A 16422-nucleotide genomic window follows, 5' to 3' on the forward strand; every position below is an offset into this window, starting at 1 on the left:
AGTGGAGCTCTGCTGACTAATTTTCCATTCTAGCCTCCCAAATGGTGCCAAAGTAATTTCTGTTTTTCCAAGTATTTTCTGATAGCAGCCTTAGAAATCTCCATAATAAACAACGGTGGGTGTTCCCCACAGTGCTGTTCAAAGGGGCACAGAATATGGTGTATTAGCTGCTAGCCAGTGACAGAATCCATCCAGCTGAAGGGTGGGCATGTGGACAGGGACTGCATTCTCCAGGACTCTGAGCCATAGGGGCCGAACTGAGCCAAAGCTCGCTCTCTCTGGAACAGTGCTGTGCTGGGCACCGCCTGGGGCAGCCCATATATCCACTTTTCTTTACCTGCTCTATCTCACTGCTGATCTCCAGGGCCTCCCTAGCTGCGATCTTTGCCCGTTGGGTGTCAGCAGCGGCGCTCCCCAGGGCCGTTTCTGCTTGCTGGGTCTTGTCACTGGCATCTGCAACCTTCTGGCTAATATAGGAGAGTCTCTTCATGGCCTCTTCAGCCTCTGTTTTTCTGTCTTCAACCTGCAGATCAAACTCTGCAATGAAGAAAAAAGAAAAGAAAAGGAAAGGAAAGAAAAGAAGAGAAAAGAAACTTAGCACAGAGACAACTGAATGAGATCTGGCATTTTTGAGGAAATTTCTGAAAGGGAACAATTACTAGCTAGAGGTGAAGTGAGATGCTGTGGCTGGGATTACCCTTCCTTTCTGAGGAGAAGGAATCTCAAAGGAGCCCCTCAGGGAGCTGTCAGCTTGCCCTGGGTCCTCACCACTGCAAGGACATCAACATCCAAAGTAGGCAAAGAATAGGGAATTCTCCAAAGACCTAAGATCTAGGTCCAAGCCTGAAGCCAAAGAACAGAGTTAGGGTGTAGTCACAGAGAGTTAGGTGTGGTTGCAGAGGTGAGGTGTGGTTGAAGTAGCTACAGAGGGACTTTCTACAAAGAGAATCCTGAGACTTTAGAGAGGAATCCCTTTTGTTTGCTCGTGAATAATGCTGAAGTTTAAACCAAATATCTTCAAGATACACCTCAGCCTCCCTGGGAGTCACAAGTCATTACCTCAGAGCAGGCATATTGGAACCAACCAAGGAAAGGAGAATGTTGACACAGCCGTGACATACTGGTTATGAAGGACCCTAGAGATCTCCTGCTCCCCTTAAGGAGGACACAGGGATCTCGAAAGGTCATGCAGAGAGCTTGAGCTGATCATAGGGCCTAGTGAGGAGCAGAACCCAGGCCTGACTTCCACCACCCACATCAAGTCTTAATGAGATCATCATTCCTTTAGAAAGGTAGTGACTAAGCATCTATTAATAACCCAGCACACCCACCATTTAAGGAGGTAAAGGAAGACTTGAATGAGTCATGAGTGTACCTTTAAACTAGACCACACAGCACTAACCTCTGAGGTTCTTTAGGATATTCTCAACTTCATAAAAAGTGGCATTGCCCATACTGAGCGCTTCTTGGGCTCTGTTTTTAGCAAGGTTGGCACGGGAAAGCAGCTGATCTGAAGTCTGTAAATAGAACAAGATCAGAATAAGTGCATTCCTGCTAGCAAAATCATCCTGACACAACTTTTCCATGACACCAGAGTGCTGTGCTGTGACTCACCACAGGCAAGGGGTGCTGGAGCAAAGCCCTCTAGGATCTGATCAGGAACATGCGTTGTAATATATGCCTTTTACAGGAGAGTCTCCAACTCTTTCCACCCTCAGGGGCGGGAATAGCTTTACAAATCACAATTTTAAACACTAGCTACTTCCTGAATCTAAGACAGACAGACTTGGACCAAAATGAGACCTATAAAGGCCTGGGTCCTCTTCCTAGGTTCAAATGCTGACTCAGTGGGTGGGGCTAGTTCCATCAAAGCTCCCTTCTTGGTTACTCCCTCTGTAACCAGTGGCTTCATGACCTTTCAGAGCCTCTGGTAGTGGCTCTGGCCATTTCCACTCATACAGTCAGCACTCAGTGCGTGCTTAGTGGCTGAGCGCATGGATTGACAGAAGGTACCTGTCGCCTCTCCTTTCCAGTCTGTAAGAGCTGCTGGGTTTCTTTTTCCCAGTTCCCCAGATTGTTTCGCACACGCGTGAACGCATCCGTTTGTCTGGTCACCAGGTTTGAGAGAGAATCAGCCTTCTGTCTGATCCTTTTTGCTTCCCCCTGTGGACACAAAGATACAAATGAATGTGACTGACTGCTCATATGTCACACACCAGCTTCAGGATCTGCTGTCACCATTTGAAAATACTGGCAGCCTTAGGAAGCCAAGAAAGCAGATGCTGACCCTAAAGGCCCACCAGAAATGAGACAGGATGCCAAGGAAAGAAAGCCGACGCTGACCCTGAAGGCCCACCAGAAATGAGATAGGATGCCAAGGAAACACAAGCCAAGCAGTGTGTCTTCCAAGAATACAGTAAGCCTTGTCTCTGCTCTTTAAAAAAAAAAAAAAAATTGTTGAAAACAATTGCTTTGCTGGGCAGTGGTGGCACATAGCTTTAATCCCAGCACTTGGGAGGCAGAGGCAGGCAGATTTCTGAGTTCAAGGCCAGCCTGGTCTACAGAGTAAGTCCAGGACAGCCAAGGCTACACAGAGAAACCCAGTCTTGAAAAACCAAACCAAAACAAACAAACAAAACAAAAAACCAACAAAACAACAACAATTACTTTATCTATTCACAGAACATATCTCTATGGAGATCACCTTGAGTGTCTTTAGCTGTTAGGTATGCAGGTGAACTCAATCCAACAAGGTTTCGATAGCTAAGGAGATTGATGGCAGAAAAAAAGCAAGCCTTTTGATAGCAAACATCTTCTTGTTAGCAGTATAGAGGGATGTATCAAACTCCATTAAAATTCAATTTGAGGGTCTCCAGAACTGGGGAGGAGACATAAAACTTTTCTCTATTAAGAGGTTCAAGATTAAATGTCCCAGGAGCTTTCCCTTTCAGCATCTAGACTACCGCTGATGAAGCGCCTGTCTCTTCCTAGCACAAAGCGCGAGGTCCAGGCTAGGCTTTAAGCGCAGACTATCAGCCATGTGCTCAGTATCTGGTTGACATGGGTGCTGGTGGGGTGATGGGAAGTCTTTGTGGGGTGTAGGAGGCCTCTAGGCCAGGAGAGCTCTACAGGCATTGTGCACTCTGGCCAATCTTCTCCTCCGACCTCCGGAGACTCTGCCACCTTCAGCAGAACAGAGCCAACGCAGGCACTGTGCCTTGAACTGTCCGAAACACTAAGCTAAAGAAACCTTCCTCCTAGGAAGTCAGCTGCCTCAGTAAGCACACTGAGTAATGCAACGCTGACTGACACAGCAGTGTACAGAACAGTCTTACGGAATCTGTAGAGAAGAAAGCTAACGTTTCCGTGGCCGTTTGTCCATGCAGCATGCACACAGGATCAGTGGCCTCACCTGGAAGGACAGATCACTGACTCCCTGGAGCTGAGATGCTGAATCCAGGAGGCGGAGACTGTGTTGATAAGACCTATCAGCTTCAATGTCAGCTTGGGTGCCCTCCCTTGACAACTGCTGGGTCAGGGACTTGGTTTTTTCTAATCTATGGGGAAGAAAAGTGGATGGTTAATAATAATAATAACAACAACAACAATAATAATAATAATAATAGCAACAATGGAGGGGGAACCTTGAGAACTTATATCACGAGCAGGATCTCATGATATAGCTTTGGCAGGTCTGAAACTTGCTGCAATCCTGCTGCCTCTATAGCCAAGGACTAGGATTACAAGTACAAAAAAACAGTATGTGGCAGAATGCACTTTTTGTTAAAAAACAAAACAAAACAGCCAGGCAGTGGTGGCACATACCTTTAATCCCAGCACTTAAATCCAGAGGCAGAAGGATTTCTGAGTTCGAGGCTAGCCTGGTCTACAGACTGAGCTCCAGGACAGCCAAGGACTACACAGAGAAACCCTGTCTGGGGAAGGATATATATATGTGTGTGTGTGTGTGTGTGTGTGTGTGTGTGTGTGTGTGTGTGTACATATATGTATATGTATATATATACATATACATATATATACAAACACATATATATACACATATATATATCAAATCTTGTTGTTTTAAAAAATATGTAGCTGGGCCAGGGGGCATGATAATCAAAGCATTTAGGAAGCAGAGACAAGTAGATCTCTGTCAGCTGAAGGCCAGTCAGAAGCTGGGTATTAAGTGACTCACACTCCCTCTCACCATCTTCCTCAGTTGGTGTGTATGTGTGCGTGTTTTTACAGGCACACATGCATGCACCATGTAATTAGAATAAGCAGGATTAACAAGCTAGGTTAGGGCTGGCGAGATGGCTCAGTGGGTAAGAGCACTGACTGCTCTTCCGAAGGTCCTGAGTTCAGATCCCAGCAATCATATGGTGGCTCACAACCACCCGTAATGAGATCTGACGACCTCTTCTGGTGTGTCAGAAGACAGATGCAGTAAATTACACCGGAGCGAGCAGGGCCGGCAGAAGTTCTGAGTTCAACAGCAGCCATACACATGATGGCTCACGGCTATCTGTACAGCTACAGTGTACTCATACACATAAAATGAATAAAATAAATCTTAAAAAAAAAAACATGATAGGTTATATGTTAAAAAAAAAGACTCTCAATCTGAGCACTTGGGAGGCAGAAGCAGGTGGATTTCTGAGTTCAAGGCCAGCCTGGTCTACAGAGTGAGCTCCAAGACAGCCAGAGCTATACAGAGAAACCCTGTCTCAAAAACAAAAACAAAAACAAACAAACAAACAAAAAAAAGTGACTCTCTTTATAATCTAAATATAACCCTTAGAGTATATATAGGTTTGGTCTGAAAAATTGAACTCAAGCTTCCCAAGTGCTGATAATATAAATGTTATTTTTCTGTCGCTGGCCCTGTCAGATGGGTTTATATATGCCTTCATAAGCTGGAGGGTAACCATCTTTCCCTGTATTGTCATGTCTCAGTCAGAATGTTTTACTTAGATACCATAACCTTTCTTAAAAAATACTTTCCCCAAAGTAATACTCATTCTCTTGCCTCTGTTGTTGTTATTGTTATTATTATTATTATCATGTCAATAATTTCTTTAGCTCTCAGTAGCCTGTTCCCAAGCTCCGAGGGAGCTAGCCTTCTTCCGAGCAACCTGATCTTTCTTCTGGACCAGGGGCATTCTGGGAGGCTTCTGCCTCCTCTTCAGTTCTCTCTTAGGCTTCGTCTCAGGCTGGATCCTCTTGGGTTGCAGCATGAGCATTATTACACATCGCCTCTGTCATGTCTGGCATTCCAGAGTTCTTTGTGTACCAAGAGAACTGTTTCTTGTGAGCTTCCTGATCTTTCCCCATTAGGTAACATATGCCGTCTGTGATACTCGGACCCATGCTGTGCTTCCGATGTACTTCTGCATTGAATTTGCCTCCAGAGTCCTAACCAAGAATCATTAGGCACTATGAGGGTAGAAAGCCTCCATCCACAGCTCCCTTCATCGTTAGGCACTATGAGGACAGACAGCCTCCATCCATGGCTCCCTTCACGACCCTCAAAGCTTTATGGCCTGTTATAGTTCAAACAAGATCTGCATTCAAATAGCAAATGAAGGCACCATTGGGTTGGCCATCAGTGCTTTCTACATTATGTTCCTCTCCAGTCACCTCCATTTGGCCTTCCTACATCTTCTCCATGCCAATCCTACTGAGAAGCCTGTGGGCCAGCAGCAGGCTAGTACAATAGGCTGCAACCTGATGTGTCAAGCCAACTTGTACACTGTGCTTTGGTAGTTCATGTGTGTATGCTTTGCAGACAACCACATCCCCTCTGCGCAGGCACACGGAACCTGACAGGTGAGCTCTGTTAGTTCTGTGAACCATCACCCGTATTTGGGTGTGTTGTACTTATTTTCATCTTGTGTTACCAGTCATTTCCCAGCATGGGAGTCAGCTGTACCTTCTCTTTTTCTTTTAAAGATTTATGTATTATTATAAATAAGTACACTGTAGCTGTCTTCAAACACACCAGAAGAGAGCACCTGGGGCAACAGATTTCATTATGGGTGGTTGTGAGCCACCATGTGGTTGCTGGGATTTGAACCCAGGACCTTTGGAAGAGCAATCAGTGCTCCTACCTGATGAGCTATGTCGCTAGCCCCCAGTTGTTCCTTCTTACTGCCTTCTGAATCTCACTTGCTGTCTCTTAAAGGTCTTATTCTTCGTAGCTCCATCCTGATCCCATCCTGAAGAGCAGAAACTCACAACAGCAGCTCCACACAGACCTCCTTCTTATTACTAAGGTTCATGAGCCTCTCAAGTGTGGTTTGCATTATACACTGGGAGAAGTCAGCTTTTATGGCTACCCTGATGAGGACAAGTTGAACATACTTTCCCATAAGACCTTGTACCACGGAGCTATCCAGGACGCCACTTCCGCCTCCTCCACTCAGAGCCTTGTGGGCCAACAAAAGTGCTTGTTTGGAATAGTCCTCCGTTTCCCTTGCTAGTTGCTTCATTGTGTTAGCAGACTCAGTGTGGCTGAAGACATTAAAGATAAAAGAATTAGGGTTTTCGTAGAAAAAATCAGCATAGGTTAGCAACAGAAATCTTTCTTGCAGAAAAGAATAAAGGAACCAGTTTGACTTGTAAAAGCCAGACAGTGCTGACTTGGAAGCATGGGATTGGAGGAGCTATCAAAAGCAGATGCCCTGGAGAATAAGACTCACACTGCTGCCCTTCTGGGGTCATTTCCATTTAAGTCATTCTCAGAGAAAGTATGGGGAGGGTAGGTGGTGGCAGCTGTGTAGAGTGACGAACCAATGTGCCTATAAGCTGTTTTCTACAAGCAGAACCCCTGAGGTCTTACACATCCAGAGTCCACCTCCTCACTCATTACCCTGGATAAAGCGTTAGAGTGGGCCTTCAAGTAAGGGTTCTAAGAAGTAACATTAAAATAACAAAAGCCAGGGCCCTGGGAGGCAGCTCGTGCAGCAAAATCAGAGGCCAGCCCCTCAGTCAACTGAATTCCTCCGAGATTAGCAGAGCCTGCCACCCTGCCAGGCAAAGCTTTTTGAATGTGGTAGGATTTATAGTGAGAAGCCAGGACCAAGGGAGCTGCCTGTCATCTGTGGGGTCCTGCAGAGCCGGTTTCCAAGGGGAAGGTCCTTTTGTACACTCTGGCCCCCAGAAACAAGCAAACAACTCGTTGCTACTTGTTCTCAGGCCTGGTGTGGGAGTGGAGGAGTCCCTGAAAGCTGCAAGCACCAGAGGCTGACTCATTTCACGAGGCCAGAAGACTCACGACTAACGTGTTCTTTTAAAGCCATCTGTGAGTCATAGAGAAAGCTGGGAAAGGACCACTTTCACCAGCTCCTGCCTGCCAAACAGCCCTATGGATGCTCTGTCCCCTGCCATACCCTGAAAGCTAAGTGGTTTAAGGCAGGGGAGGGCTGCAGAGGAGCCTGGAGGGGGCAAATCCAGTGCTTGCATCCTGAATGTTCTTGCCTGGAGCAGGGGTGTCAAATATGCTATTTACCTGTCTGCCAATCTGGTGGCCTCCTGAGTCAGACTTTTAAATCCATTTGGCCCCACATAGTGCTCAGAGGAATGGATGTCCTGAGGGAACAGAGGCAGTCAGTTAACATTTGCATTTCACTCTGGAGCCTAAACAGAAGCTCCAGGAGGATCCTCACTAGCCACCACAAAAGTCCAGATCCCGGCATACCAAAGGTCCCTAGTCACCATGATCGCCCAGAAAAGGGTGCGCTGGCAAGAACAAAGTAGATATTCAATTTCAAGAGAAGTCTTTGTAAAATAGATGAATCTATCTCTGACTTGGTGGTGTATACTTGTAATACCTTGGAAGGTGATATTGAGGCTAGCCTGGGCTACATAATGAGACCCTGCCTCAAAAAATGCACATTATATGTATGTGTGTGTGTGTATACATATATATGTGTGTGTGTATGTATATGTATATATGTGTATATGTACATATACATATGTATATATGTATATATGTATGTATATATACACATGTATATGTGTGTGTGTGTGTGTGTATCAAGGGTGTGGATGTGTATGTGTGCTCAAGAGTGTGTGCTCAAGGGTGTGTGTGTATGTGTGTGCTAGAGGGTATATGTGTATGTGTGTGCTTGAGGGTACACGTGCATGTAAGTGTGTGCTCAAGGGTGAGTGTCCAAGCATATTTGTCTGTATATACAGGTGTGAAGGCCAGAGGTTGATCTTGGATACCTTTTTTTTTTATTGTACCTTATTTTTTGAGATACATGGAACTTGCCATTTGGGTTGGAGGACTGGCCAGTGAGTCCCCAGGGCCCTCCTGACTCTGTCCCTATTCTTAGCACTGGGGTTATAGGCATGTACCACTCACTACAGCTGGCTTATATTAGGTTCTGGGGATTTGAACTCAGGTCTCCATGCAGTCACTGCAAGCAATGCACTCACTGAGCCATCTTCCCAGACTGATGTAGCAAGTTTTAACAACAGTAATAATGGTAAGTGGATCATGGGAGGTTTTTAAAATTTTTCTACAAAAACCACTTTTTGAATGGGGAAATAAAAACAATTTTAATGTGATTTCTTTACTAGCTGATAATCTTTCAAGTTCCTTTTTAATTTAATTCATCGCTGTTGTTTTTGAATCTTATATCCTAGGCTGGTCTCTGAGTGGTCCTCTTGCCTCCACCAAACTCAGCCTAATTCCTCTATTCCTCTCTACTTATTATTCTTCCCATTACCCATGGCCTTCAGATCCCAACAGACCCCTCCCTTTCCTCCATTTTATTCATTCATTAATTCATTTATCTTTTTTTTTTCTTACACAGCAGACAAATACAACAGCCACACTCTATACTAGGGGCTGAGAATACAAATATAAACCAAATTAAATTCTACAGAAAAGAGAAAAGGCAGGATTCTGTCTATTGTGAGAATGTGGCTAGAGAGAAATCAACTACAGAGGGATGTATAATGCAGTTCCACAGGAAACTGCAGGTAGCTAAGGGCACAAGGGATAGATGGGCCTGTGACAAAGAAGAAAAGTCCAGCAACCTGCCAAGAAATGCAGGGACAGAGAGTCAGCCAGTGAGATCCAACATGGCTGCAATGAGTGTACAAGCTAACCAGGCAAACATACAGTGTTTTGCAGGGAAGCTTCGCTTTCTGCCAGGCTCAGGCGCATTTGAGAGATGAGTCTGCTCGTATCCTGAACTCGGTTCTGATACTGACTGCCGAGGGCCCGAATCCTTTCCACAGTCATCTTGAGGTCATCCAGGCGGTTCTTGTAGTTGTTCTCTTGGCTCCTTGCCTTGGCCAGCTGGAGGCCGAGGGCTCTCATCGCACCTGCACATGAGGAGAAAAACAAGGCTGATGCAGAATGACTGAGTTAACCCACAAAGCCGAATGACTTAGAGATAAATGAGAAAAAAAGTCAGCAATGAGTGTTTGTGACAGGTTGTCACCTTGTCAGTCAGGTGCCAGGAGAATGTCATAGACAACACCTCCACCCAGGCAAGGGCTGGCTGCAGATGCCATAGAGCTGATAGCCCGAAGAGTCTGTGACCTAGAGTCACAATTCTTTCTAGGGCATAAATGTCCTAGCTGATAGACAGTGGGCCTCCTCACCTTCTGAAATCTGAGCTTCTCTTAGAATGTCTCGAAGGGCCTGCTCAGCCTGCTGTATCCTGCGTTCCAGCTCCCCACTGGGGACTGCACCACCACCACCCTCAGCCTTCGAAACCAGGGCCTCCAGGCTCTGGAGCTGCTGGGTAAACTGGTCCATCTGAAAGCACACAGGAAAGGAATCAGAAGAGACGGGGAAGGCCACAGTTTAGCTCCAGGGCTGCAGCTGGTAGAGGGGTCATGCTAGACATGCTTGATTGGTTGTGGTGGTTGAAATCTAGACTCTTGAGCTAGACTGGCTGAGAGAGGATCCTGGTCCGATGCTCTAGCCAGTGACCTTGGCAAGTCATCTTCTAATCTTAAACAGAACTAATAAAAACAATACTGTTCATATGGTTATTCATTGTGCTGAATGAGTTGATATTTGTAAGTGCTAAGAACAGAGCCTGGCACCAAGAAATTTCTAGAAAGGCTACTGGGGGCTAGAGATATAGCCCAGTGTTAAACTACTTGTCAAGCAGACATGAGGTTCAGTTCTTACTACTCCATAACATAAAAATACAGTGTATGATATTTAGCAAGTTGTATGATGGCAAACACCTGTAATCCTGGAATTTGGGGGACAGAGGCAAGAGGATCATGGATTCAAAGTCATCCTCAGGTTATATGGTGAGTTTGAAGGCAGTTTGAGCTACATGAGACCCTGTCTCAAACGAGCCTTCCAAAGGCTATTAAGTAGGTTAAAAAAAAAAAAAGATTGAGGCTGGAGAGATGGCTCAGCAGTTAAGAGCTCTGACTGCTCTTCCAGAGGTCCTGAGTTCAATTCCCAGCAACCACATGGTGGCTCACAACCATCTGTAATGGGATCCAATGCTCTCTTCTGGTGTGTCTGAAGACAGCTAGCTACAGCATACTTATATACATACAATACATAAATAAATCTTAAAAAAAAAAAAAAACAAGATTGAGGGACTGAGGAGGTGGCCCAGTGTTTCAGAGCACTCATTACTCATGAAGAGGACCTGGGTTCAGTTCCTAGACCCACATGGTGGCTTATAACCATCTGTAACTCCAGTGCTAAAGGATCTGACACCTTCTTTGGATCTCTGTGAACACCAGGCACACATGAAGTGCACAGACATCCATGCCAGCAAAACATCTATATACAGTTAAAAAATAATTTAAAAAATGTAAAAACCAGATTGAGAGGGTTCTACATATGAAGTTCAATTTTCCCCCTTATTGTACTTTCTAGAAAAGAATGATTAGTAATTAACAACATCAAGTACATTCATCTTTGAAGTTTAAAGTTTAGTTTTATCATTTTATTTTTTGAGACAAGGTCTCACTCTGTAGCCCAGGCTGATCTGAACTTACTAGTTAGCCCAGAATTGCCTGAAACTCTGTGTAATAGTCTCAGCCCCCTGCATGCTGGGATTACATACAAGTCACCACAATGTGCTCTGGGACTTGCTGTATAAGGACATCTCTCGGAGCAGGGGGGGACCCAGCTGGCAAGCAACACATTGCATCGATGTCCTAATTTGTTCTCTGTTGCTGTGATGAATAACATGACCAAAAGCAACTCAGAGAGAAAAGCATTTATTTCAGCTTACAGCCCATAATATTAGAGGGACATCAGAGCAGGAACTCCAGGCTGGAACTGAAGTCGATGGCATGGAAGATAGGCTTGCCGTAGGCTTGCTCTCCTCACCAGTCTGTCTGTCTACACAGCCTAGGACTGCATGCTCAGGGGCTTCCCCACAGTGAGCTGGGCCCTCCCACATCAATCATTAATTAAGAAAATGTCCCACAGACTACAGTTCAGTCTGGTGGAGGCATTTTCTCATTCCAGATGACTCTAGTTTGTGTCAAGTTGACAAAAACAAAACTAAGCAGGACAAATGAAAGAGGGCTGGACTCAGACTCTGGGGACATGAGCAATGCTCCAGTTCTATGTGGCCAGGCCGCTGAGAACAATCACAAGTATTTTCAGGCATTAACCCTTGAGAACTGAATCTAGAATGCTTTTCCCCTAAGCTAAGTTGTCACTAAGTTGTCATGAGTCCAAATGAGACTGGATCTGCCAGAAGACATTGAAAATGGTATAGATGAGAATGTAAACTTACTATAAAATTATTATGTACAATATTTTAGTATACTCTAAGTTTTTTTACTGTATCTATTGTGTGTGTGTGCGCATGCACATGTGAGCATGCACATGCACATGCGAGCATGCACATACATGTGTACATGTATACACATGGCAGGGTATACTTGTAGATGTCAGAGGAAAACATCTGGGAGTTGGTTCACTCCTTCAGCCTTTACATGGGGTCTGGGAATTGAGCTCAGGGTTGTCAGGATTGCTTCTATCCACTGAACTATCGCACCACACTCTGTGTGTGAGTGTGTGTGTGTGTGTGTGTGTGTGTGTGTGTGTGTGTGTGTGTGCGCGCGCGCGCGCGCGTGTGTGTACACACATATATACATATACATACACATATACATATATATGTATATATACATAAATATACATACATACACACATCTATCTCTATCTATCCATCTATCCATCTATCCATCTATCTATCTATCCATCTATCTATCTATCTATGTTAATACCTATCTCCAGGCCCATCCCCAGGATATCTGAGGATTCCAGATCTGTGACACAACTAGGGCACAGAGCCACTCAGAGTCAGACTGTCTGCGGCTGGTGGCTGGGAAGGAGAAGTTGGCATACCTGAACCTTCACTTGATTGTAGCAAGCAGGACAACTGGTTAGGGCCGCATGCTCACAGTTGAGGCCGCCAAAGCCTGGCTTGCAAACACAGCTGCCATCACCTCGACACTCGCCAGGCTTGGAGCCCATGGGGCTGCAGTTGCAAGCTAGAGATAAGATGCAGATAAATAGTGTAGTCCTACCCAACGTGTCCCAGAATGGGAGGTTCGCCAAGGGAGAAGAACAGTGAGGCTGTGTCAGACCCATCATCCCTCGGCTGTGGTCTCACGCACATTTCTATAGAAGCGAGCCCAGGGAATCTCACAACCATGCTGCATGTGTGTGCACTCGAATGAAGAGGTGCCAGGAAGCTTATCATCTTCCTTCTCTCACTGGGTCAAAAGCCTACTGGGTATTTTGCTGGCACCCTGATTTTGCTTACAAAGTGCATGTTTTTTTACAGCATCTTTTAAGCCAGGTATAAACAGTGTCTTCTGCTTTATAGATGAGGAATGTGAGCTCAGAGGGTTTGCTCAGATCCTAGACCAAATAAAAGGAAGCTGCTGTGCAAGTTCAGAAGAGCCAGTGTTCCCACGGCAAGGAAGGTGAGAGGAGGCAGTGGCCCTACTGAGGATGTACCAGTGGGAGAGGTGCTACTCTAAAGATCACCACACACTGCTCTCAGAGCTAAGTGTTCTGCCTTTACTTCCACATAGTTCCTACACCTCTTCCACTTTACTGTATGAACTCTCCAGGAGCTAGGACGTATTCAGCACTGCGATTTTAGTACTGAGGTGTCTAATTTTAAAGGTCTCACTCAGTAGCTCAGGCTAGCCCCAAACTCAGGATTATCCTGCCTTAGCCTTATGAGTGCTGGGATTATAGGTATGAACCTCCCCACCTGGTCACAAGGGTCCTCAAGCATCTGTAGGCAGACATTCTGGTGTGAGGACCTGATAACAGCCGGGCACCAGCGTCATCTGGAGCCTTTGTGTGTCCATGCTTAGGGGCCGAACGTGGCTCTGCACTGTAAGGTTTGAGAGGGCGCCCAGCTGAAGGACGCACCTGCATACTCGTGCTTTGATCTGGAGCAGCCCTTGGCTGCTCTTATGAAAGCTGCTTCGAAGTAGAGTCTCCTGTACATAATCACACTGACTTCCTGAGAGGGTCTCTTAAACTGTTTTACAACCGGACCCCTCCCATCTTGGGTTTGTTCCGGCTCAGTGGTGAGTCATTTATTGCTCACTGGTGACAGGTCTGGCAGCTTCTTTTCTGCCTACCTGCCTTGGGGTTGGGCAGAGGATGTGGCCCCACTTTATCTGCTCTTTCACTCAGGAATGTAAACCTGACTTTTTTTTTTTTTTTTACTTTTCCCACCCAGGTTTAACCATTTGAGAGTCTTTAATGTTGCTTTTAGAAAGAAGCTGGTGCAGGAGCTGGACGATGGTGGCGCACGCCTTTAATCCCAGCACTTGGGAGGCAGAGGCAGGCAGATTTCTGAGTTCGAGACCAGCCTGCTAAGAAGCTGGTGTAGGGGAGACTGCTCTTAAGGCTTTTGGCAGGTGAATGAATTTGGCAGATTGTTCAGGAGCCAGTCTGGTCATGAAACTAGTTGCCTCGTGATATTAGCTGTCCTTGCCTTTGCTTCCATGTATAGACTCAAGTAAGCTCATATGTCTTTACACTGTACAGGTGTACACGCGCGCGCGCGCGCACACACACACACACACACACACACACACACACACGCACGCACGCACGCACGCACGCACACACACACGGATACATATACAGAGAGAAAGAGATGGGGTGCATAATTTGTCTAAGGGTATAGTCCTACCTCGACACTTGTCTGCTGGGTTAGGAGCCAATGGGTCTCCAAAGTAACCCGCTTTGCACTGGTCACAGTAGATACCAGCTGTGTTGTAGATACATTTCAAACATCTGCCTGTCAACTGGTCACAGTTCCCTGAGGCACTGGGGTCTACGTTGTTGTTGCATTGGCAGCGCTGACAAGGCCTCACTGGGCCACGTTCCCCAAAGGGATCCCCAAAGAAGCCATCAGCACAGAGCTCACAACGGGCACCTGAGAAGGAAGAAAGGATCATGCGGTCAGCGCACACCAGATTGTTCCCCATGGGCATCAGGACCAGAAAGAGGCCTAAAGCACTTGGCAGAAGAAGCAGTCAGATGCACTGTGATAGTTTGAATGAAAATAACCCATAGGTGTATAGGGAGTGGTGTATAGGGAGTGGTGTATAGGGAGTGGTGTATAGGGAGTGGTGTATAGGGAGTGGTGTATAGGGAGTGGTGTATAGGGAGTGGTGTATAGGGAGTGGTGTATAGGGAGTGGTGTATAGGGAGTGGTGTATAGGGAGTGGTGTATAGGGAGTGGTGTATAGGGAGTGGTGTATAGGGAGTGTGGTCTTGTTGGAGTGGGGGTGGCTTTGTTGGAGGAAGCGTGTTAATGGGGATGGGCTTTGAGGTTTCAGATGCTCAAACCAAGCTCAACATGTCTGACTCTTCCTCTTGCCTACACATCTAGACACACTCTTAGCTCCTTCTCCAGCACCACGTCTGCCTTGACCATAATGGACTAAACCTCTGAAACTGTAAGCCAGCTCCAATTAAACATTTTCCTTTACAAGAGTTGCTGTTGTGTTTCTTCACAGCAATAAAACCCTGGTTAAGACATGCATTAATCCAAGGCTCCCGGGACAGTACCCTCGGGAACACACAAATGTGGCAGGGGTGGAGACTGCCACTTCATAGTCCTGGTCACCGCAGATTAGCTTAACTAAGCACCACCACAAAGAGGCTTAATTAGCTGATGGGTAAAAGCCAGCAGGAACATAGGTAAGTGACATTTCAATGACACTAAGGCTGCTGCAGAACACTTAGTTTTTCAGATTGAAGAGACTCAGAGGTAACTGTTTTCCTTCTTATACTATCTCATTTGAAAATAACATAAACTAGGGCTAGTAATTCAGAGGGTAGATTACTTAGGTCTAGGAATGTAACTCAGAGGGTAGATTACTTAGGTCTAGGAATGTAACTCAGAGGATAGATTATTGCCCCAGCATGCACAGAACTCCAGGTTTGATCCCCCAGGATTGCACAAAAGCAGATATGGTGGCAAACACCTATACTCCTAGCAGTTGGGAGGTGTAGAGAAGTGACTAGGAGTTCAAGGTCAGAGTCCAAGAGATGGCTCAGTGGTTAACAGCACTTTCGACTCCCATAGAGGACCTAAGTTCCGTTCCCAGCATCCACGTGAGATTTTTTACAACTACTTATGACTAGCTTCAGGGCATCCAACAACCTCTGCTGACCCAGCAGGCACCTGCAGTCATGTACACAGACTACCCCATACACAGAATTAAAAATAAATAATTTTTTTCTCAAAAGGAGTTTAAGGTCATCCTCAAATACTAAATTCAAGGCCAGCTTGGGCTACAGAAGATCCTGGAGGGGTAGGGGGATGTTGACCACAGACTTGGTCCGAAGCTTTCGCTCTCTAGGTAAACACACAAGTCTGTCAAGAAACCAGCTGTGCTTTTTCCTCCATAACTGCACCAGCCCTGATCAATCCGAGTCACAGCTCACATACCACATATACACATCTTTAGAATGTGCACGTTTAGATTAACCTGAAGCAACTATAACTTCCCAGAAAGTCTCCAGAATGGGAGCTATTGACACGTGTGCACAGCAGCAGGACAGGAAGCTGAGGGTGTCGCCTCTACCTGTGACCCCAGGGGGGCAGTTGTTACACACCACCTCCTCTGTCTCAGGCATCACTGAACAGCTGAACCCATTGTGACAGGGACATGGCTTGCAGCTGCGGGGGTCATGTGGGTCGTTGTAGAAACCGATGGGACAGTCAGCACACTCAATGTCAGGATTCTCATCCCCTGAGTAGCAATCTCCTGGAGTATAGAAGAAAGAGAGGTCAGAGTCAGATGACATGTTTCCGTCAGTGTAGATGGAATGTGGAGATCAGACTACAGAGGCCCCAGCCTTCCCAGAGCCTCTCCCAGCAGATGAACTCTGACATTCATCCTCACCCTGGATCC

At 46.0% G+C, this 16422-nt stretch overlaps 1 protein-coding gene and 1 pseudogene across 1 annotated transcript in view; both read right to left on the reverse strand.

The window, feature by feature from the left end:
- Lamc2 (laminin subunit gamma 2) overlaps window positions 1-16422 on the reverse strand; it is a 64889-nt gene that overhangs the window by 6007 nt on the left and 42460 nt on the right. The window contains exons 10-20 of the mRNA XM_031384874.1: window positions 16093-16275; window positions 14187-14432; window positions 12368-12513; window positions 9625-9781; window positions 9137-9342; window positions 7514-7593; window positions 6367-6516; window positions 3413-3557; window positions 2014-2163; window positions 1403-1517; window positions 338-537 (exon numbers count right to left, since the gene is read on the reverse strand). Coding sequence (XP_031240734.1) covers window positions 338-537; window positions 1403-1517; window positions 2014-2163; window positions 3413-3557; window positions 6367-6516; window positions 7514-7593; window positions 9137-9342; window positions 9625-9781; window positions 12368-12513; window positions 14187-14432; window positions 16093-16275 — 1778 coding nt within the window. The remainder of the gene's footprint in view (window positions 1-337; window positions 538-1402; window positions 1518-2013; window positions 2164-3412; window positions 3558-6366; window positions 6517-7513; window positions 7594-9136; window positions 9343-9624; window positions 9782-12367; window positions 12514-14186; window positions 14433-16092; window positions 16276-16422) is intronic.
- Window positions 5082-6308, reverse strand: LOC116069355 (annotated as a pseudogene).

The sequence above is a fragment of the Mastomys coucha genome, unplaced genomic scaffold (assembly GCF_008632895.1).
Source record: "Mastomys coucha isolate ucsf_1 unplaced genomic scaffold, UCSF_Mcou_1 pScaffold1, whole genome shotgun sequence".
Taxonomy (NCBI): Eukaryota; Metazoa; Chordata; class Mammalia; order Rodentia; family Muridae; genus Mastomys; species Mastomys coucha.